The 21,925-nt window shown below is 40.3% G+C and overlaps 1 protein-coding gene across 7 annotated transcripts in view; it reads left to right on the top strand.

Moving 5' to 3' along the window:
• The window catches only part of SPTAN1 (spectrin alpha, non-erythrocytic 1), a 60,654-nt gene that overhangs the window by 7,822 nt on the left and 30,907 nt on the right, over positions 1 to 21,925 (top strand). For 4 of the 7 annotated variants that reach the window (XM_019540699.1, XM_019540701.1, XM_019540698.1 and 1 more), the window contains 22 exons: positions 1,392 to 1,631; positions 2,243 to 2,368; positions 4,896 to 5,036; positions 6,297 to 6,443; positions 6,970 to 7,103; positions 7,785 to 7,929; positions 8,020 to 8,174; positions 8,840 to 8,975; positions 9,605 to 9,706; positions 10,659 to 10,796; positions 11,315 to 11,425; positions 11,911 to 11,988; positions 12,159 to 12,314; positions 12,746 to 12,950; positions 13,119 to 13,300; positions 14,618 to 14,861; positions 15,209 to 15,331; positions 16,159 to 16,376; positions 17,106 to 17,198; positions 17,638 to 17,772; positions 19,284 to 19,432; positions 20,720 to 20,779. In XM_019540699.1, coding sequence (XP_019396244.1) covers positions 1,395 to 1,631; positions 2,243 to 2,368; positions 4,896 to 5,036; positions 6,297 to 6,443; positions 6,970 to 7,103; positions 7,785 to 7,929; positions 8,020 to 8,174; positions 8,840 to 8,975; positions 9,605 to 9,706; positions 10,659 to 10,796; positions 11,315 to 11,425; positions 11,911 to 11,988; positions 12,159 to 12,314; positions 12,746 to 12,950; positions 13,119 to 13,300; positions 14,618 to 14,861; positions 15,209 to 15,331; positions 16,159 to 16,376; positions 17,106 to 17,198; positions 17,638 to 17,772; positions 19,284 to 19,432; positions 20,720 to 20,779 — 3,215 coding nt within the window. In that variant the 5' untranslated portion in view covers positions 1,392 to 1,394. Of the gene's footprint in view, positions 1 to 1,391; positions 1,632 to 2,242; positions 2,369 to 4,895; positions 5,037 to 6,296; positions 6,444 to 6,969; positions 7,104 to 7,784; positions 7,930 to 8,019; positions 8,175 to 8,839; positions 8,976 to 9,604; positions 9,707 to 10,658; positions 10,797 to 11,314; positions 11,426 to 11,910; positions 11,989 to 12,158; positions 12,315 to 12,745; positions 12,951 to 13,118; positions 13,301 to 14,617; positions 14,862 to 15,208; positions 15,332 to 16,158; positions 16,377 to 17,105; positions 17,199 to 17,637; positions 17,773 to 19,283; positions 19,433 to 20,719; positions 20,780 to 21,925 lie in introns of those variants that run through there. The other 3 variants (XM_019540700.1, XM_019540703.1, XM_019540704.1) reach the window with 1 other exon arrangement.

The following is a 21,925-nucleotide window of genomic DNA, read 5'->3' on the forward strand; positions in this document are numbered from 1 at the left end:
CCCTCCACATCCACGAACCATACCCAAACCCCACCATACGCAATATACAACAGTAAGACTGTATTTTGAGCTATTATGCAATTGCTTCTAGATATACTAAGCAAATGCACATAAATCAGGACAAAAATACGTTTAAAAAAAAATTAAGTTATAGAAGATGTTTGAAATGGCCAAGGGATGGGACACTTATCAAGGGGTGGGGCTACCTTTGTGACCATAGACAGCTGACCAAAACTCATTAAGTTGCCCTGCAGCTGAAGTAATTGCCCACCTCTGGTATAGATATTGGGCGAGCCAGGTCAAACATGCACTGTCTCTTCAGCTCGGCGTGCCCCCACACTGAGTACAGCGCATGCCCAGAAGTAAAGCGCAGCTTGTTTGTTAGTTTTTGTTCACATGTGTAAGCAGTCTACGTTTCCATCTTGGTACACGTAGGATTCACAGTACTGACTCAGGAAATTATGGAGGTGTTTACATGCACATTGAAGTATGAATTAAATACCTATTCCCTCCCCCCCCCCCAAGCACAGAGTATTAGTTGCAAAAGTGTCTTTGTATGTGTTCTGACTAATTAAGCAGGTGATTGTGTGGCATCTTAAAGCCACAGAGAATAATAAACAATTTTATTTTGTATTCCACTTATAAATATCTGTAATATTTAATCAGTCCTTGTGGCATTAAAAGAACAAATTACTTCTTTTAATTTAAATGTTGATAAAGATGAAAAGAGTTAAACTTTTAATGGAAGGTAGATGCAGCCATGCACTATTTAGTCCTTTTGCTACCTGAACATGAATCGTAGCAAAAGAGCTTAGTCAAAATGCACAGCTGGAAAAGATCTGTGCAAGATGCCAGTGTCCTTGAATTTACAATTCTCCTCTCTTCCTATTAGCTTTTGAAAAAGTTATGTAGGCACAGAGTCTTTACAAGCTTAATAACGTAAGGAAATGGGCAGGATGTGTATATATAGGGTCCTTAGACTGTTGTAAAGAGCAGGAATATGTTTGTTTAGGTTCTGTTGTTTTGTATGATTTTACATAAAGCTTCTAACTTTCACAAATTTATACCAAAGAAGAAAGGAGCAAGTGTCCCTTTTTTCATATGCTTAGTACTTGTTTAACATTTCGCATGGTACTCTTCAAGATGGGTGATATTTTTATGTCAGTGGAGAGATTGACTCATGTCCTAAACTTTAAAAAACAAGTGGTGCCTTTGTAGGCATTTGCTTGTCAAAGCTTTCCTGCTAGAAGGGATTCTTTATACAAGAATTACTAGGATTTTAAGTACACCATGTGTGACAAACAAAACAGACTTTCCTTACTTAGATCTCTTTGCTTTGCCTTTGTTTAATGTTATAAACAATGTATTAATCAAAACTTCTTGACTTTCAGAAAATGGATCCATGTGGGGTAAAAGTGCTGGAAACGGCAGAGGACATCCAAGAAAGGCGCCAGCAAGTCTTGGACCGGTACCACAGGTTCAAGGAATTGTCTTCTCTGAGGCGCCAAAAACTAGAAGATTCCTATCGATTCCAGTTTTTCCAGCGTGATGCAGATGAGCTGGAAAAATGGATCCAGGAGAAACTCCAAATTGCATCTGATGAGAATTACAAAGACCCAACCAATCTACAGGCAAGTCCTTGTTCTGTGTCTCCTACGTTTTATGCTTCTGTGCCTCTAGCTTCTAGACATACCAGGTTCACTTGAGGGGATGAGTAGAACATGCAAGAATGTAGCTGAAACTGTAATGATAGAAGGTGTTGGAACTCTCAAGGTCCTAAAAACTTCTTCGTCATAAGTTGGTTTCTGAATCAGTATGAATAAAATGATTGTAATAATGGATTCATTGCTGAAAACTTGTGGGAACTCAGGGCACTGTAGCGTCAATACAAACAGGTGTTTCTGGCATCCAATAGACACTTGAATAATATAAATAGATGTGGGTAAATTTTTACGGTTTCCCCAAAGACTGATTTTGTAGACTGTGGTGCTGTGTGTGTGGGACTAGCTGAATGGGCTCCCAAACATTTGAAAAGTCTGAAGCACACAAACAAAGAATAACTAAAATTGAGATGTTTGAATCCACCCCTGGAACATATGGTACAGCTAGGATTTCATTTGCACTGTTTTACAGTTTGGGTGGATCAGTACTACAAATGTGTAAAATATTCTCAAAGTGCTGGGTGATAGAGGACATGTGCTGTATTTTGGAGTTGTCATATTGTTTGATGTTTTTCTTACAGGGAAAACTGCAGAAGCACCAGGCCTTTGAAGCTGAGGTTCAGGCCAATTCAGGGGCAATCATTAAACTGGACGAAACTGGAAATCAGATGATTAATGAAGGGCATTTTGCATCTGAAACTATCAGAGTGAGTGTTTAGAAACCTTTGTCCACTGTAAACCCTTCCATAAATATCTATGCAATCTACAGGCATGACTAATTTTTAAAGTTTCTTTTAAAAGAAATTATGAATGCTGTTTAGTCAGTGAAATCAGGAAGAAGGCCTGTACTTCTAGGGCTTGTTCCTCTCTGAACACCTGTCACGCTGGGCTCAGTGGGGAGCTTGAAAGGAAAAATCCCAGTAAGTCTGTTTTTGTGCTCTGGTGCAGGCACATGTGAGCTAGGTCATTGGATTGTATTAGTAGTTCTTAAGGCTACATATCACCACAAAGTAGGTTTGAGAGAGCACCATGTAGGAGTGGATGGTGCATACTTAACTTTTTTCTACTTTTTAAATAGACTGTGCCCAGGTCACTTAGCTTTCTATAGTAATCTATTAGAGAGATGTGCAATTTTACTGTTAGACTTTGGAGATTGATTTCTATCACCAAACTGCAATCTAGATCATGTGCATCAGTGACCATCAAATATGGGTTTAATTCTGTTTGCCCGAGGTTTTAGTCTTGTAGAATCTCAATGTCCCACCACTCCTTGTGTTAAGAAATCCTGGTGCTACGCTTTCCCTTTTTCAAATCTGTGGTGAGCCACCTTTTAGGATGGCTACTTCCCCATCATCACTAACCAAGCATTCCCTCCAATGGACTCCACTCATTTTGTTTTCTGGAAATTCTTCATCTCTCAAGATCCCTGAAGCTATGCATCCCAAAACCAAACGTTTGTTTTTTTTTTTTTAAACTTCTTTTGATGCTTATGATTTGTTTTGATGCATCATGGAATTATTAAAATGCTAACTTGTCCAGCTTTTTAACTGCCTTTAGCTACATTTAACAGCCTTTAGCTACATTTTCTGTTTGTTCTGACACTCACATATTCTTCTCTCTTCTAATTTACTTCCTGACTATGCTTTATCTGTTTTTACTCTCTTTTTATTCACCCAGTCTTTTTGATGCTTTTGCAGGGTACATGTCCACCTTTTCCAGGTATTCCTTGAGCACTAATTGGACAAACCAATAAGTACTCTACTATTGTTTCTGGCTGCCTACCCTCTAAATAAACCTTTCAAATATTTTAAAGCTCTTCCCTTGTTGAATCTTAAACTTCAGAAGGTAAACCTCTTTAAAAAAAGAGAAATACAGTGACAAGGGACCCTCTTGTTACAGTTAAGTAATAAATAAAAATATCAGTAGATTTAGTAAGTCAAAGAAAAAGTGGAGTCTTTCAGAAGCAGAAATAAACACTCTGGGTTGTTTGACTTATGGAAAAATGCTGTAAAGTAATTGTAGCCTTAGAAACCTTCTTGCATGAGGACATTTTTGTCTTGCAATTTTTCTTAAACAGAGGTAAAAATATATATTATGTTCAGTTATGTGGTCCACTTAAAAACAAAAAAATATATTGAAAATCTTAGCCCATCCTGATCAGTGTACAACCTAATTTGTATTCTGTTTGGAATGGTAACTGTCTGTTAATGGTTTAGTCTTTCACGCCATACAGGACTGCACAGCGCCCAATAGTAACTGCTACTCAAGTTGGGTCCCACATACGAGTAGGTGAATTTTTGTCTGTGCGGTGTTGCTTTCATTTTCTGCTGGAATGCCTCTTTTTTTTTTTTTCCCTTCATGGATGGTTTGCACCTTGCTATTGGACTGTGTTAGAGACTTGAGTTGCGTGACATCTTTCTGCTCTTTATACTTTCAGAATAGAACATATAAATGCCTTTACAGAATGCTCGTGTTAGCTATGTCAAAGCTCCTCTAGCCTGACTTTCAAGTTTCAATTTTTGATGAGCAAAGCATAGGAAGATGGGTGGAATAGATATCTTCCTGTTTTGCAAGTTGTGTGTGCGTGGGTTTTTTCTTTTGTTTTACAGACACTCCCGGTGTTTTGGAAACAGAATGTAGGCAGAGGCTCACTATTTTATAGTTGCCAGGATCTTCCAACACCTTCTATATTGGCCTACTATAGTAAAGATTAACTTCCCATTTTAACTCACTAGTGCCAAAAATGGTTATTAGTGAATGTGAATTGATGCAAGTGAACTCAAAGCAAAACTTCTGTCCTTAAATGTAAATAAAAGGGCATAAAACTTAACCTTAAGTGCTAAGAAACCCCAATTGAGAGGGAGTTCATTTTCATTTAAAAAAATTAGCAGCATTTAAGGGTGGCGCCAGCAATTTATCTCATGTTTCCAGCCTCTGAAAGCTCTCTTGAAATAAGTGGCTATGTGGTGGTCCCGTTCACTGACAAAGGCTTACCAGGTCCCTATTTGTGCAGTTTTCTTGCATTAAATGTTATGTTGACCTACTAAACATTATTTGCAGACGGAAGTTAAAACTGCTGTAAAGTTCATTCGCTACCTAACAGAAACGTGAAGGGAGTGAGATTCAGCTGGAAATTTTCCATGATTTTAAGAGTGCAGAAAATGACTGCATTGCAAACTTTCATCGCCTACAACATAGTATTATTAATGCCTGCATCTTACTCCGCTATTTCAGACTCGACTGCAGGAACTTCATCGACTATGGGAGCTGCTGCTCGAGAAAATGCGGGAGAAAGGAGTCAAACTTCTACAAGCACAGAAGCTGGTGCAGTACTTAAGAGAATGTGAAGATGTTTTGGATTGGATCATTGACAAGGTATATATAGTATACCCAAGAGAAGTTCCATTAGCACCATAAAGCCTCTACAGTAGCCCCGTTTCGCAAAGGAACTTCAGTTAGTTTGTATGGAGATGTTTTATCACGATCTCCATCGTCTTGGTACGGTTAAGCATCAGAAGGTATTTAAATAGGATTATAAGAATTATTGAAGCTATTTGTGTGGTATGTAGCAGGCTTGCAAAGCATACTTCTCTTTTCTGATGCTTGCCAACAGAACTATAGAAAATGATGTATTAAAAAGGATAAGAGGAAATCATTGTAAGTTTAGGAGGCCATCAGGTTTTTGACAGATTTCCTTTTTTCCTTAAGAGGCCTGCGTTATTTCTCCTATTGATTTAACTGAACTATGGTGAAAACAGTAGCATATAAAAGCAAAGTTTTGGGTGTATAAGCTAAAATTGAACCAAGATGGGAAGGTATTGTCTACCTGTTGAACAGCACAGGTGTATCTTTTTTGTTGTGGGAAATATCTTTAGATAACCGTTGCAGCAACTTGTTCTGCAGGACAGTTTTTCACTTCTAGCTTGAACTTAGAGGAAGCAGAACCACAGACCACAAGGCTAAAAGCTTAAAAGCCACAAGATGATCAGCTTGGTTTACTTAATGATGACTCGCTGTTTGAGTTGCTGTGGGTTGGAACTGTAAATTCTGAGTAACTGCCACTAAATACTGTAAAACATTTCATGAAGTTGTTTCTTATTAGAATCTGACACTGTCAATTTGAAATCTAGTTGTTGCCCAAAAATGAATAAAAATGTAATTTCAGTAACTGCACCTACTCCAAGTTATCTTTCTGTTTTGAGTTGTTTGCCGTGGGTTTTTACGTAAATATTTGTTTTTAAAAAAACCTTAGGTCAATGTGGGAAGAAACCATGCAAACAACCACAAAAACTGACTGTAGTGCAACTGACTAGACAAAGTATAGTTAAATGAACAAAGCAAGCACATTGGGAAAAGCTCTTGTTAATCTTTTTAGTATACTAACCCTAAATACTGCTTGTAAATATGGTGGGTTGAATAAACAAACAGATGTAGATGTGAAATTAAAGGAATATTTTGTCAACTTAAAGCAATGTCTTTTAAAATTGGGTTCAAAACATCATGATATTTTAGGTTGTTGTTTTCTTCTTTGTCTTTGTAATGACACTTTCATAAAACTAGCTTTTACATGTCTAGCTGTAGTTTCTGTGTGTTGGTTTGCGTTCAAACTGATATTCTGGCTTCCTTGAACACTAGGAGGCAATAGTGACATCAGAGGAACTGGGCCAGGACCTGGAGCATGTTGAGGTTTTACAAAAGAAATTTGAAGAGTTTCAGACAGACCTGGCAGCCCATGAAGAAAGAGTTAACGAAGTGAACCAATTTGCTGGTAAACTAATCCAGGTAAATGTCTTGGCACAGGAAATATTCACCCCTTGCTACACCTTTATTTTTGTTCACAGTGACAGAGCTTGAAGATAACAGTATCGGCACCCTGCACATGGGATAGATCTGTGGGCATATTACTTTTTCATCTGGGGGCAAAACTCAGAGTGTCTTGTGCTAGGGAACTTAACCAGTGGTTTGCCAGGAAACATCCAAAGACGAGTTGTTTGTAGGAGATGCTGATGAATCCTTCTGAAGTTTCTTTCTGTGCTGTCATTAAAGGCTGGCATGTCATTTTTCTCCACTGGGACTGTAGCATTCCAAGACATTCCAGGTGCCTGCAGTGTACAAAGAACTTTGAGTTCTTATGCAGCATCTTGTGAAAGCATTGAATACTTGACTGCTGATGTTACAGGGAAAGGATGAAATTAAGAGATTTAAGAGGAAACAATAGGTTGATTTTCATAGGAACACACAGGAGTTGCCATTGACAGAAATCCTCAGTGTGGAAGTGATTCTTCTTTTTTTTACTCTTGCTTCCTAGGAACAACATCCCGAGGAGGAAATAATCAAGGCTAAACAGGATGAAGTAAATGCAAGTTGGCAACGTCTTAAGGGACTAGCCCTTCAAAGGCAGGGGAAACTCTTTGGAGCAGCTGAAGTTCAGCGCTTTAATCGGTATGACCTCAGCTAAACCTGTTCAAAACAGTTCTGTGTTTGGCTGTTGCAGTGTATGCAAACAGCTACTCATTCATTTTGCTGCATTTAAGGTGGTTTGAATGCTTGCCATCCTGTTCTCATTTGCAGCCCTATTCTTTGTTCCCTCTTACAGAACTTAGAACAGCTAGCATGACTCGTAGCAAATGCTCTGATTTTTCCATCATGCCCCTTTTTATTTCCCGTTGTTCTATTTGATGGATAAGCACTGAAGAAATATCTGTTTTGCCCATTGTCAGCGAGTCTGTCAGCATGAAGTCATTCAGTTCTTGATAGATTGTTCTTATTACCCTCATCTCTACTGTTGATAGCACTGTGGATTCTTGAGATGAAGGAGGAAAAGGATCCTGGCAGTCATGGACATTTATCTTATATGGTCAGAAGAGTGTAGACAGTGACCTGCTAGTGACAGAAGTCATGGATCCTGATCTGGCTTTACACCCACTGGAAGCATATATTCCCCAAACATAGCAAAATGGCATATCATTGAGGTATAAAGCATTATTAGATTCTAGCCGGTTTTCCTAGGCTTAACTTATGAAAGCTTCTGTATCATCAGTTTGTTTGCAACAGGTAGAAGGCATTTACTTTCCCTGTAAAAGAGATTAATTGGGATTGATCTCTTGTATCTTCTTTTTGAAGGGATGTGGATGAAACCATAAGCTGGATTAAAGAGAAAGAGCAGCTCATGGCCTCTGATGATTTTGGTAGAGACTTAGCCAGCGTGCAGGCTCTGCTGCGCAAGCATGAGGGTCTGGAGCGAGACCTTGCAGCCCTGGAAGACAAGGTGCCCCAAAGAGATTCTTTAATTATAATGTGTACAGTGTAGCCAGCCTAAAATGAGCTTGTGGTTATTGTTGTTTGTGATTGTATGTAGGTAAAGGCTCTGTGCGCAGAAGCAGACCGGCTGCAGCAATCGCACCCAATAAACGCTTCTCAGATACAAGTGAAACGGGAGGAGCTGATCACAAACTGGGAACAAATCCGTACACTGGCAGCAGAGAGGCATGCTCGCCTGAATGACTCTTACAGGTAGGAATCCTGTAATACTGGGAGGACTCTATCCCAATGCAAGTGTAATGCAGGACTTCGGAGAGGAGGAAGAAGGAAGAGGCCATTTACAAAGTTTGCATGATTTAGTATTTGGGAGAACCGTGATTGCATACAAATGTAACTTTGCTTCCAGAGGAATGTTGTTAGTGACTTAGGGGTCAAAAAGAGATTTATACTTTAAAAACAATGCCTGTTTGGTAGCTTCTCGGGCGCTTGGAAATAATCTACAATAGGCAGAGAGAGAAATGAGAGCTATAAGCCTTCGTGCTTCAGGACACAAGTCAAACCCTTTCATCCCTCATTTTACATTGGGCAAAAAAAGTGTCTCTTACTAGAGAAGAGCTTTTCATACACATGAGTACATTTGTCTATTTTGGAGTCCTTGCTTCTTCCTCTCAAGCTTCAGATCTTAGCCATTTTCTGAGGTAAGATCCTTAAACAGATAAAACGTTGAACTGAACTGCTCTGAATTGAGATGCGCCGATATATCGGTCCAATATCAGATCAGCACTGATATAAAGGAAATGGACTGTATCAGAAATGGCTTTTTTTTTTTTTTTTTAGCCTGACGCGGACGATAATTTGGCTGATAAATGCCCTGCACATGTTAATGACTCCTGACTTCTGTTACTTGTTGTCCACAGACTTCAGCGCTTTCTTGCTGACTTCCGTGATCTCACTAGCTGGGTGACTGAAATGAAGGCTCTAATTAATGCTGATGAACTTGCAAATGATGTGGCTGGAGCTGAAGCCCTGCTTGACAGGCACCAGGAGCATAAGGTAATAATAGTCACATAACTAAATCTGGTAGTCATCCCTTGGAGGCTTCTTTATTTGTATAGGTTTAACACCAGCCTTTGGAATTGTTTGGTCCTACTGTAGTATTGAAATCCGTGAGCTTTTCAGAATTATAGCTGATTTATTTTTGTGCTTTTTCCTCCACATGCATTATGTTGTATGCTTTTCACTTGATAGTTTCAGGTAGCAAGTTTACTTTTCTTGTCTGTCCTTTTACTTAAGTATGTTCTCATCATATTCATTTAGTTTTCTCTTTCTGTGAAGATTAAAGTTGAGCTCAGTTGAACTTCCTCTGAGTGTTCACTTAATGTTCTAACCTATAAGGATTCTACGAATAGCTGACAAGAAGATAGCTTGTAATCTGACTTGTAGCCTCTATTTGTTAGATACTTTTTCATTTGAATTACATCTGTATTAAGCCAATTCCAGTTTCATAGATAGCATAATATCTAATTAAAGTTAATTGAATGTCAGTTAATACTTTGAACGTGGCTGTCTTTGGCTTTGTTTTCAGTACCAGGTTTGAGGATATGGCTTTAGACTTAATGATATTGTAAAGTCTTTTTTCATTAACATTTTGGAAGCTCATTTTTGTATATTGTTTGCCATAGGGTGAAATTGATGCCCATGAAGACAGTTTTAAGTCTGCTGATGAGTCTGGTCAATCCTTGCTTGTGGCTGGGCACTACGCCTCTGATGAAGTTAAAGAAAAGGTAGGTTAGGCAGCTCTTAATGAAAGAAAGATTGGAAGAATTCTGTATATTTTTTTTTTTTATTCTTTTCAGTGAGAAACACTTTTAATTTAAGACTCTATTCTTGAAAGTATTCATCTCACTAGGATGTATACCACTTCCCCTTAGATTGACACCCTCCATTTGAAATGAAAATTACTTTATCCTCCTTGGGTAAAATACAGGAATCATCTGGTGGCAAAAGCATGTCCAAGTATCCAGATTTTCAGATGTGCTATGAGAGGTAATGAAAGGTACAAGGAACAAAGTACTTCACACCACCATTGGCTGTCACAGATGGTGGGTTTTTTGCAATCTACAGACTAAAAAAGTTAGACAATTGGGCCTCTTAAGTGCCATGGTAGGGGTTAGGGCTTGCAGGATTTCAGAGATCTTCAGACTGAAAAAGTGGCAAAAACAAAAGCAAGACAACTGAAAGGGGGTAGCTTGTTCAAGCTTAGCAAAATGAAGGCTTGGAAGGGAATGGGGAACAGGACATGATTTACCCTCTACAGCCAGCTACTGCAGAGGGAGGGAGGGGGTAAAAGTTGAAGAGCTGATTAAGTTAAAAGACAGTATTGACATAAGAACTAGTGTCTAGTTCATACACAAGAATAAATTTTTGGCTGAACATTTTTAAAAAGGTTCCTGAACATTTGAGGACAGAGGTTCTGAACCAGCCTTTCTTCTACCTGTATCAGGGCAAAAAAAAATGCACTTAAGATGGAGCAAGGTAAGTTTATAGAAAAGGGTTGTATGAACTGACTGCTGCCATAACTAGGCACTGACTCAATGACTCAGCAACTCCAGCTCTTTTGTACAATCACTGCTTTATAGAGGCCATGCTTGAAGTTGCCATTATTGAGATGAAAATGAGCCACTCTTGTGGGCTGAAGTGACTGTCCTGAACATGTATGTCTTTCTCTCCTATTAGCTGACAATCCTTTCAGATGAAAGAGCTGCCCTCCTAGAGCTGTGGGAACTTCGCAGACAGCAGTATGAACAATGTATGGACCTACAGCTCTTCTACAGAGACACAGAACAAGTTGATAACTGGATGAGCAAACAAGAAGTGAGTCTCAGTTGCACAGCAGGCAGTGCTTGGTGAGAGAACTCACTTGGCATACATTTGGCTCTTCCAGAAAGAGGAAAAGACTGATTTAATTTCTTAATGCCTTTGTTCACCATTCATCAGTTTGCTTCGATATGATAAATTGTACCAGCCGAAGCTAGGCATACCTTGGGATGTATGGCGGGGGAGTATATGAGACTCATCATAAAGCTGTTAATGGCTTCGTCTCTGGGCTGCCACATCTCTAGTATTTCAGTCCTGTGCTGCAAGCCTGCCAGTTATGATGAATTGGCCTGGTGTTTCTCTGATACAAGCGGTAACTCACAAGATGTTGTTTCTTTTCACTTCAGCTGAGAGATGTAAATCTCAGCTACAAAAAATAGAAGGAAGAAACCTCACCTCATACTTCCTCACAAAATCACATTATGTTGGGCCCTTGTGCTGCATGCTTGAGTTGACATTAGGAGGATTGAGAGTAGTAATACAAGGTAACTAATGTGGCTGTTTCCCTTCTCTAGGCATTCCTCCTAAATGAAGACCTTGGCGATTCTTTGGACAGTGTTGAGGCTCTGCTAAAGAAGCATGAGGACTTTGAGAAATCCCTCAGTGCCCAGGAGGAGAAAATCACAGTAAGATGATTACACTGGATATATTCACTAAGTGAATAAAGAGCCAACCACAAGTGACTTTAGTGGTTGAGTACAGAGGAGTGTTGGGGAACAGCAGAAAAGATGACTTTGTTTGAAGCATAATCCTGAATAGTGAATGGAACAGAATTGCCCCCCTCAAATAGAACCTTATTGTTGAAGGAGACTGGATGTGGTTTCACCTGTGGGTCGGGGCACCAAGTAATCCAGTACTCGTATCCCTTTGCCAGCCTTTTTTTTAATAATGCTTCAGTTGTTTAAAGCATGCAATTTCTTCTTATGGGTGCTGTAAGTTCTTCAGTATCTGGACATAACATGATATCCTGAGGAAAATGGTACAGATACAGGAGGATTAAAAAATAACTCATTAGTTTTACTGGGGTATGTCTTTGAGGGTCTGTCTCCAGCATAAACTTACATAAACATTCCCAGTATTCCAAATTAATGAAAATCACTTTTTGTTTTAGGCGCTGGATGAATTTGCTACTAAACTGATTCAGAATAACCATTATGCCATGGATGATGTTGCTACACGCAGAGATGCTGTAAGTTTAAAGTAATGCTTTTTCCATTTTGGCTTGTATGTTGTAGGAAAGAAAATAATAAGTGATATTGTAAAGACAGGATAGATAATTGGAATTGCAGGAAGCAAGTATCTGGTGGAAGTTCTTCTTGGGCTGAGAATTCACTACCAATCTTTGCCTTTCTTTTTTAGCTGCTGAGTCGACGGAATGCGCTGCATGACAGAGCTATGTGCCGCCGTACCCAACTAGAAGACTCATTCCATTTGCAGCAGTTTTTCCGAGACTCTGATGAACTAAAGAGTTGGGTCAATGAAAAAATGAAAACTGCAACAGATGAGGCTTACAAGGTAAAATAGAAACGTGTATGCTTTAGTGTTCTACAGCACTTATTTCCAGATGCTGTTTGCTTTATTGATGGCAGCCAGAAAAAAAATTATCTTCTCTTCCTTTTTCCCCAAGGAAAAAATTTCAACCCTGAGCAAACAATTTCTTACTTTCTGGATAAAACAGGCTGATGTCTAACTTTGTACTTGTAACTACAAGTCATTTCACATTACATCATCGTTTATTACAGCACCCAACTTACACATTTCTCAGCTGACCAGTGTGTTTTTGATACCTACTAGTGATGAAGGAGAGTCCATCGGTTGGGTGTTATAGTAGATTATGTAATTTCACTCTTATTCCAGTTTTAAGACTCTTTCCGAGTAATAGTTCTAACTGTTTTTTTGTAGAAGTCTAATTTGGACTACATGTTCTTTCCCTTTCTTACCTGTAGGACCCATCAAACCTGCAAGGAAAAGTTCAGAAACATCAAGCTTTTGAGGCAGAGCTTTCTGCAAATCAAAGTCGCATTGATGCTTTGGAGAAAGCTGGCCAGAAGTTGATTGACGTGAAACACTATGCGTCAGATGAAGTGGCAGCTCGCATGAATGAAGTCATCAGCTTGTGGAAAAAGCTCCTGGAGGCTACTGAGCTCAAAGGTATGATGGTAGTGAGCCTGTGAGATGAGGATAAAGGGGATGTAGAAGGACTGTTCCTTTTTTTGATACGTTTCCTGGAAATGTCGCCTCAGAACAATAAGTAAGCACCAAGTTTAAGTGAAATAGAAGATAAGCCATCTTTCTTTCTCCCCTCTTTCTAACCTGTAGGAATAAAGCTGAGAGAAGCCAACCAGCAGCAGCAATTTAACCGCAATGTGGAAGATATTGAACTATGGTTGTATGAGGTGGAGGGACATTTGGCTTCTGATGATTATGGAAAAGATCTTACCAATGTTCAAAACCTTCAGAAGAAACATGCTTTGCTGGAGGCAGATGTCACTGCTCACCAGGTATGGGGAATGCTCGGAGCCTTCCTTTCCACCTTCCCATAAGGATCTGTTCATTTGGTAGCTAGATTTGACACTATTAGATATTGTACTTGAAAATGACACTGTTTACTAATACCTTTTTGGGGTCCAGAATGATTATAAATATGTGGTTGTCAGGAGTAGTATACCTATTAGCTGGGAGAGTTTATACTAAAGTTTGATAAGCAAGACCTTTCCCTGGGAACAAAGGCTTAGTATCCTTTTTTTTTTTTTTAAATGACTAAGTTGAAAGGAATGAAAAGTAAAAGTTGATACCCTTGACTTGCTGCCAACACAGCATTACTCTGGGAAGAGATACTTTCAAGATCCATATACCAGCCTATAAATACACGTTGTACTTTAGCTACTGAATATCTCCTTTAAAATTGATGTGCCGCTCTTATAAGGGGACTATACCTCTCACCGCTCTTTTTCATTAACTTAATACAAACACTAATTGTAAAAATGAAAGACTTTTTTAAAGCTGAAGACGCTTTAAAACACCAAAACTCATAGCAAGGAAGTCCAAATTCCAGTAATATATTAGAAGTGGCTTGCTTTTAACTTTATTAAACTTGTTGAATTCCTCTCCCAACTAGATTTGGACATAGTTGGCACATTGAAAAAGTTGTTACTGGAATTCAGAATTTTCCTTGTGTATTGCTTTGAGGGTGTATTTCCAGACTTAAAAAATAGTATGTCTGAAAAACAGATGTACTTAACTTGTGCTCTGAATATCATTTGACTGACACTAGTGTATCATTAATTTAAAAAAAAAATCATTGCCTCTTGCAGAAATTGGGGTCTCCTATACACCTACATTAGTCTCATAAGATATATGGAAAGAGAACTGCCCAAAATGCTTCTAGATTTTATGCAAGGCAAACAAAAAGAGGAAGGCTATTCTTATTTTACAGATGGGGAACTGAGGCACAGTTGGTGACTTCCCGAGGTTGCCTAGGAAGTGTGGCAAAAGCCAAGAATTGGACACACACACGCTAATTCTTATCCTAGTGCCTTAGGAAAAAGCATAAAACTGTCCTTCCTCTGTATTAATGAAAAAATTTCACTTAACTATTCTGCTTTCTTTAGTTCTCTCAACTTGGACAGTGGAAAAAAATAGCTAATTAATCTCTGGTCCAATTTTACTTTCATGTTCTCAAGCACTATAGCAATTCAAGTGATGATCTCGAACCTCAGTGTTGCACAACAGACTGGCCTCATACATACCAGGCATATTCAAAGTCTAAAATGTCTTGGAAGACCCTAACCTAATGCTGTTGCTGAATTAAATTTTAGGATCGTATTGATGGCATTACCATCCAAGCTCGCCAGTTCCAGGAGGCTGGACACTTTGATGCTGACAATATCAAGAAGAAACAAGAAGCTTTGGTGGCTCGCTACGAAGCACTGAAGGATCCCATGGTAGCTCGCAAGCAGAAGCTTGCTGACTCTCTTCGTCTGCAGCAACTTTTCCGTGACGTTGAAGATGAAGAAACCTGGATTAGAGAGAAGGAACCTATTGCAGCTTCCACAAACCGAGGTTGGTATCTCCTGAGCTTTTGTGTCCAGTTTGGTTGGATAATTCCATTATCCTGTGCTCACCTGTCTCCCTGCAAAACTGTGCAAGACTCATTAAAATGTCTGTTATAAGATTTTATTCTCAACACTGCTTTGAATTATATATGCTGCAGTCATTGCTGACTTCACCTGCAAAGTGTCTGTGTGTGTGTCTCTCTCTGTCTCTATTGCACTGGATCTAGTTTGTAATCAGACCTACTTCCTTACTCAGTCTTGCAAAAATCAGTTGCTCTGTTTCTGGCTGGAAGCTTTTGTTTTGCCTAGTGACTTTCTTACAGATACATTGATATATGCTTCTCCCTCTTTCAGGCAAAGATTTAATTGGTGTTCAGAATCTGCTAAAAAAACACCAGGCCTTGCAGGCAGAAATTGCAGGCCATGAACCTCGTATTAAAGCAGTCACCCAGAAAGGAAATGCGATGGTGGAAGAAGGTATGTCTAAATACTTTAATCCTTTCTAGTTTAGAAGTTCAAAATTCTTTGCATTCTTCTCTGGCCCTGTACAGTGTAACTGTTACTACCATCTTACATTAGCTTGCATATGTAGAATTGTAGATGCCAGTGGAATTAAACAGTGGAAAGTTTTTGGCTGGCTGCTCTTGCTCACTTAGAAATAATATGTGGGGTCCTGAAGGAACTTGTGTTCTCTAGTTGACAGATTTGTTTCTGCTGCTTTTTTAGTTGCATACCTACTGATGTAAAGTAATTGTCGCATCAAATGGATAAGTGGTATCTTATTTCCTAATATGTGACTCTGTTTGATTTTGTACTGTTTGTTTGTTTTTTAAGGCTTCTACTCTTAGGCACCTTGCTAAATAATAATCAGTAGAAATAATAAATCTGTAGCTCATGCTGCCAGTGCATTTGTGTGTCTCTTACTGAGCAGTTTTGACTTGAGAGCTAAACTTATGTACTTAGCTCCAGAATTCAGAATGGTTTTCTGAATCATGATCTTTACATAATTTAGGAAATCCAGTTGTAGAAAGAATTGTTCTTTCCCATCATAGCTGTAAACAGACAGGAAATGATTAGGAGTAAGCTGTCTTTTTTTCAGTGGCTGAAATGTTCCTAGCCCACTCTGAGAATATCCTCCAATTAGTGCCAAGGACATCGCCTTCAGCAAACATAATTTGGACTAACCACTGTGTAAACTAAAAAGGTCTATGCAAATCTTAATTCCTCTGGTATTAAAAATGAAAGTAGCCTTTTAGTTTCATATCTATATAGCTAGTTTCAAAACCTACTCTCCTGTTATTTAGGACACTTTGCTGCTGAGGATGTGAAAATCAAATTGAATGAACTGAACCAGAAATGGGAATCACTTAAAGCAAAGGCATCTCAGAGGCGACAAGATTTGGAGGACTCCTTGCAAGCACAGCAGTACTTTGCTGATGCTAATGAAGCTGAGTCATGGATGAGGGAGAAGGAACCTATTGTAGGCAGCACAGACTATGGAAAAGACGAGGACTCCGCTGAGGTACGGTGTTCCTGGCACATACATCAGTTCTGCCCATGGAACTCTGATGGATTCTGATGTACGCTTGATGACAACAGTGAGTTGTTCTGCAGGTCTTAGGCAAGTGAGAAGGAGACTTTCTTATCTCACAAACTAGTAACTGAGCTTAGAATTTAAAGAGTGCTATCTTTTTTTGTTCCCTGCCTCCATTAATATTATATGTTGTGTTTGTTGTAGTCAATATATTGAACCAGCCACACACAAGGTTGTCATAGTTACAGGATTTCATGTAGTGTGGCGGAGGTGGAAGGTTTCATTACCTCAGTTGTATATAGTGGGATTCAGAATTTCAGGCATATCCTCCATATGAATCTGGCCTTCAAGTAAGTTACTAATTGAAAGATTGCTATTTAACAGTTATTTCAGTGGTATTAATCTAATGCCTGATGTGGCACCTTCTTAGCTATATAGAAGCAGTAGAAACTAGGTACTTGCCGGTTGTACAGTCTGAACTGATCTCGCTTCTAATGGGCAACTCCCCTAGTTGGTATTAGAAAACATTTGTGGGGCAAAGCAAACAAACTTGCCTATATACTACTTGTTCCATATCTGTCCTACGTGTAAATTAAGGACTTAGGAGAATTGCTAAGAACTTGATTTAGTGTAGAGAGAATCCATATAATATTTGATAGCAGTATGGTATCTGTAAGATGGTTCCCCAACATGTGTGTGTTTCTGTTTTGGTTCCAGGCTCTTCTGAAAAAACATGAGGCATTGATGTCGGATCTCACTGCATATGGCAGTAGCATACAGGCTCTGAGGGAGCAGGCTCAGTCTTGCAGGGTAAGAAGAGAATGCTGATCCTAGTAACTGCTGTCAACTGGTACTCACACCAGTTTGTGCTTTACAGACCCATGTTTAAGTTAGCAGTCTGTAGCAGCCTGTGTTCTGCTATTACCTGTAACGGTCTGTCACAGGGGAGATACTTTACAGATTAAAAAAACACATTAGTTTTGCAACATGAAACTGTTCTAGCCCCTGCCCCTATTTCAAAGTTTGAGTCTAGATTGGACCTAAATAAACTTACTGTAGCGCTTAGATTTCATCAGTTGCCAAGCAGAAGACTTTCATCAGTTGCCAACCAACGTCGTTTTATGAATTATAGGTACAATAAAGTTTGAGATATTTGTAGAACAGCTGCATTGGTTACGCTGAATATTCAGCATCTTTTAAGGTGATAACTTTTTTTTTCCTGTTTTTTCCTCCCTCCAATTTATTGTAGCAACAAGTTGCCCCTACTGATGATGAAACTGGCAAAGAGCTGGTCCTGGCACTCTATGATTACCAAGAAAAGAGTCCCCGTGAGGTCACAATGAAAAAGGGAGACATCCTGACACTGCTCAATAGTACTAACAAGGTAAGCCCTTTGTCTCCCAGCAAGCTCAGAATCCTAGTAGTCTTAGTCTTATATAGGCTAATGGGCTTTTTTTTGTTTTTTCTTAAGCAGTGTTGTGGTACTAGAGTTGGATGCTGATGTACTTATGCTTTGCTTCCATTCCTCCTTTCCTTCTGAATTCCCAGTAATTCCATTATTGTTTTTGTTTTCCCTCTGTCCCTAGCATCCTCCTAAGAGTGAAAGACAACACTCACCTTATACCCCATCACCCTTAGTCAGTAATTGAACATAAGAGCTCAGGATTGAGAGAAGAGATCTGCTGTCCACAGTACTTCCGGTCCTTCCTTAACAGGTGGAGGAGAGAATATGTAAAATAGGTTTCTGTGCTGCTGCAAATATTTGGCATTAAGATCAAATGCAGTCGAATATCCAAAGGGTCTGTGCAAAAAACCTCTGTGCTGCTGTTGACACTTGTTGTGTGCTAATAGTATCTTCTAGGCTGAGGTGGACAAAATATGGTCTGTGGGCTGGATCCAGCCTGCAGAGGGATTTTGCCTGGCTCAGGTGCAAGGAACAACGTGGGGCATGGCATGTGCAGCTGGCTCTGCAGCCCCTGGGTGCACAGTGGGGCTGGGGCAGTGCGGCACCTGGACTCCCATTTCCCAGCTGCCACTGCCAAACACAGCTCTGCTGCCTGGGCACCCACCACCAGGGACAGGAACTTTTGGGCCAGCAGGGCACAGCATCCAGGAATGAGATGAGTGGGTGGGGCCAGAGAGACCCCAAGATCTTGGAGTAGTGATAGTGCAGGGCTGGGGTCTGGGGCAGAGCCACCATCTACTGCCCACACACCCCTGCAACATGTGCAGGTTCTACAGGCAGGGTCATTCAGGGAGCAGAGTGCAGCTCAGCCCTGACTCCAGGCCTTGAATGTAGCTCCCTGCCTGCCTGCATAGCTCCTGGCTGATTTCCATGGAGACTCCAGGATCACAGGACCATGAGCATAGGGCCAGGGCTGGGGCTGAGGCACATCGTGGCTGTGTCCCAGTCCCAAGCTGTTAACACTCTGCAATCCTGGGGTCTTCATGGAGACCAGCTGGGAGGTGCATCTGGACAGCATGGGGCCAGGGCAGAGCCCCAATCCACTCTCTGCATGCCCATGGCTGTGGAACCCATGCGCATCACAGGGGCATTCAGGCAGTGGATCGTGGCTCTGCCCTGGACCCCACTCCATACTGTTTACCATCCTATGACCCTGGCCCATGATCCTGGCCTTGCCTGTCCTGTTCCCAAACACTGCTTCCTGCCTGTGCACGGCCCCATCCCACATGGGGAATTTTGCTGAGTTGTTGCGTGAGCCGGGGAGTGCTGACTCAGGCCACGCCAGCTCAGCAAAACTCCCCATGTGGCCCGCAGACCCAAATAATTGCCCACCCCTGTTCTAGGAAGTTACAGAAGTTTTTGGTTGGTTCTGTATCTGTTTCCTTTCAGGATAAACTTGTAACCAAGATTTTGTTTTTCATTTTGTTCAGGACTGGTGGAAGGTGGAAGTTAATGACCGTCAGGGTTTTGTACCCGCTGCTTATGTGAAAAAGCTAGACCCTGCCCAGTCTGCCTCCCGAGAGAATCTCCTGGAAGAGCAGGGCAGCATAGCGTTGCGGCAGGAGCAAATTGACAACCAGTAAGATCTAACCGGCAAGATGTTAAAGCAGTCGTGGCACTGGCCTGCCTGGGTTTGCCTGTGCCCCTCTGTCCTTTTTGTTTTAAAAAAAGTTTAGGTAGATGCCCCTTACTAGCAAGTGGTAGTGAATTAGAGCTCCTAGTGGTGCTCCTTCAGTGAATTCTATTTATTATCCTTTTCATTCTAATTCTAGGGTCGTCTTCTAATTTTCCATTTTTCTAACTGTAGAAATCATGAAATCTAAGCTAAACCTACTATCTGAATATTTTCTGTGTTTTGTGGCTGTTACATCTACTGTCTCCTGAGTATCACTCATTTATAATCTGTAGCTTAACATGTGATTCCATTTAAGATGCATCCTTAAATCTGGTTACCTGAAGTACAGTACCCTCCCTATACAGGTCTGTCCTCAGGCAGTGAACTGCTTAGGGGTCATGGCTATCTGGCTCTAGCTTGCTGTAGTTTTTTTCCCCCTTTTGAGAGATGTGGCTGTCCCCTTTACTGCTGTGTGAGCTAAACCTACCTGTAAGACATTTTAATTTGCTGTGCAAATGAACAAAACTGCCTAATGCTTGGTTATTGCACCTCCTACAGCATGTGGTAGTGTTAGATTACCTTGAGGCAGTGCTGCAGGCAGTAGGTATGGGCTACAGGCTCATCTTATCAAAGTACTTAGGCTAAAGCTGGAAGCTTTATATTCCCTCCCAGCTGTTCTCACAGTTATGCTTTCACTCTTACAAAACCTGCCACCTACTCAAGTTTTGAGTCACCAAATTATTAAATGACACACTAGTTACTGGCTTTGTAAACTGTAAGATAAAAACCTGTTTGTGTGTTTATCCAAACAACGTACACCATATGAGAAGAAGGAAAGGATTTAAGACCCTTCCATATCATTAAAGTGCCAGGAATGGTCTGTTAGGTAACTCTAAAAAAGCTTGTGCACTGCTTCAGAGAGCTGGAAACGAAGATGTGTTCCTTTTGGAGCAGGGGAGATGCCTTTTATTTCCAAACTGAATGGCAGGTTCAGGAATTGAGGTGGCCCAATAGTGAGAGTTCAACTGTACTGCTGATGGTTTCCTTACACAATTTGCATTCCTGATCTGATTTTTTTTTTTTTTTTTTTTTTTTCTTTTGAATGATACCTAATTTTTCTTCATTTAAATGTGCACTCTTAACTATCATCTCCCACCACAGATTACCCATGGATGGAGCTGCTGCTTTCATAATTTTTGTTAATCTAACTAATTTTTGCATGCTTTTGCTGTGCTCCCTCTGTCTGTGCAGGACTCTTATAACTAAGGAAGTCGGCAGTGTATCTCTACGTATGAAACAGGTCGAAGAACTGTGAGTAGGACTAGCTGTCTCTAAACCATGCTGTCTCCATGCTGTCACCTGTTCGTTCTCCCTTTGTTTCTTTTCTCCCTTGGGAGAGTTACTCCAGAAGCACTTTGGAAGCATTTTGTGCTATGTGGAATAGTCTTAATTTAGAAAGGCAGTCAGGTATTTGGCTCATGTGTTCTTTCAGCCAGCCAGCTGCTTATCTCATTGGCCTTTTGCCTCGCTAAACTGAAGGTGCAGTTACTTTCCACCATAGTGAACTTGCTTACTGAACAAGGCATCAGCTCGTCACCTTTAGACAGTGGATACTTTAATATAGGGCTGCACTGATGGAGATTTTTGGGGGCCGGTACCAATAGCTGACACTTAAGGAGGCATATCAAGCAAATTTTCTTTATACTGTATTGGTGCCAATCTGATATCGGACCGATGTATCAGCGCACTGCTACTTGAATACAATAGGTTGCATATGAATGCTTTAGAGGTAGATGCAGTTGAAATAATCCTACTACCCATGTGGTGATCAAGCACCAGTGTTGCATAAAAATTACATTACATGGATGCAGTTGTCTTTCACTTTCATAACATTAACTTTAGAAGATTCTGTTAAGAACCTGCTGGAATAAACGTGCATTGCACTGAGCTCTGATAAATTGCTAGAAACAGCAAATTCCATGGGTAAGCACCCTGGCTTGAGAGTGCTCTGTTGCCTTTCTGGAGTTTAGTGTTGAATCCCAAAACAAAAATGTTGAAATCACTTCCCCAAAATTGAGGGAAAGCCAGCTTCTAAGCAAACTGAGTCTCATACAATTTAATGTCTCTGTTATGTTTATGTAGTACCTGAAATTGTACACTGATGTAACCTTTAGTCTGTGTACTGGGTATGAAGCTCAAGTGTTACCTGCTTCTGACAACCCATCCCATTCAAAAGACTAGCAACAGCATTCTTTATGAGTTTCACTTGGGCTGAGCCTCAGCTAGCTCACTTCCATCCAGCTTCCAGTCTTGTATTCAGTGCCAGGATGATGAAATTAAGGCTTTGTGAAGCAAACAGACAGCTGAGTAGCCATGTTATATACACATGCTGTAGCATGAAGCAGCTAGCTAGCTTTCCTTCAGAAATCTTTCCTGGCATTGAGAGGTATGACTAAG

Source organism: Crocodylus porosus, unplaced genomic scaffold, assembly GCF_001723895.1.
Source record: "Crocodylus porosus isolate Cpor-Errol unplaced genomic scaffold, CroPor_comp1, whole genome shotgun sequence".
Taxonomy (NCBI): domain Eukaryota; kingdom Metazoa; phylum Chordata; order Crocodylia; family Crocodylidae; genus Crocodylus; species Crocodylus porosus.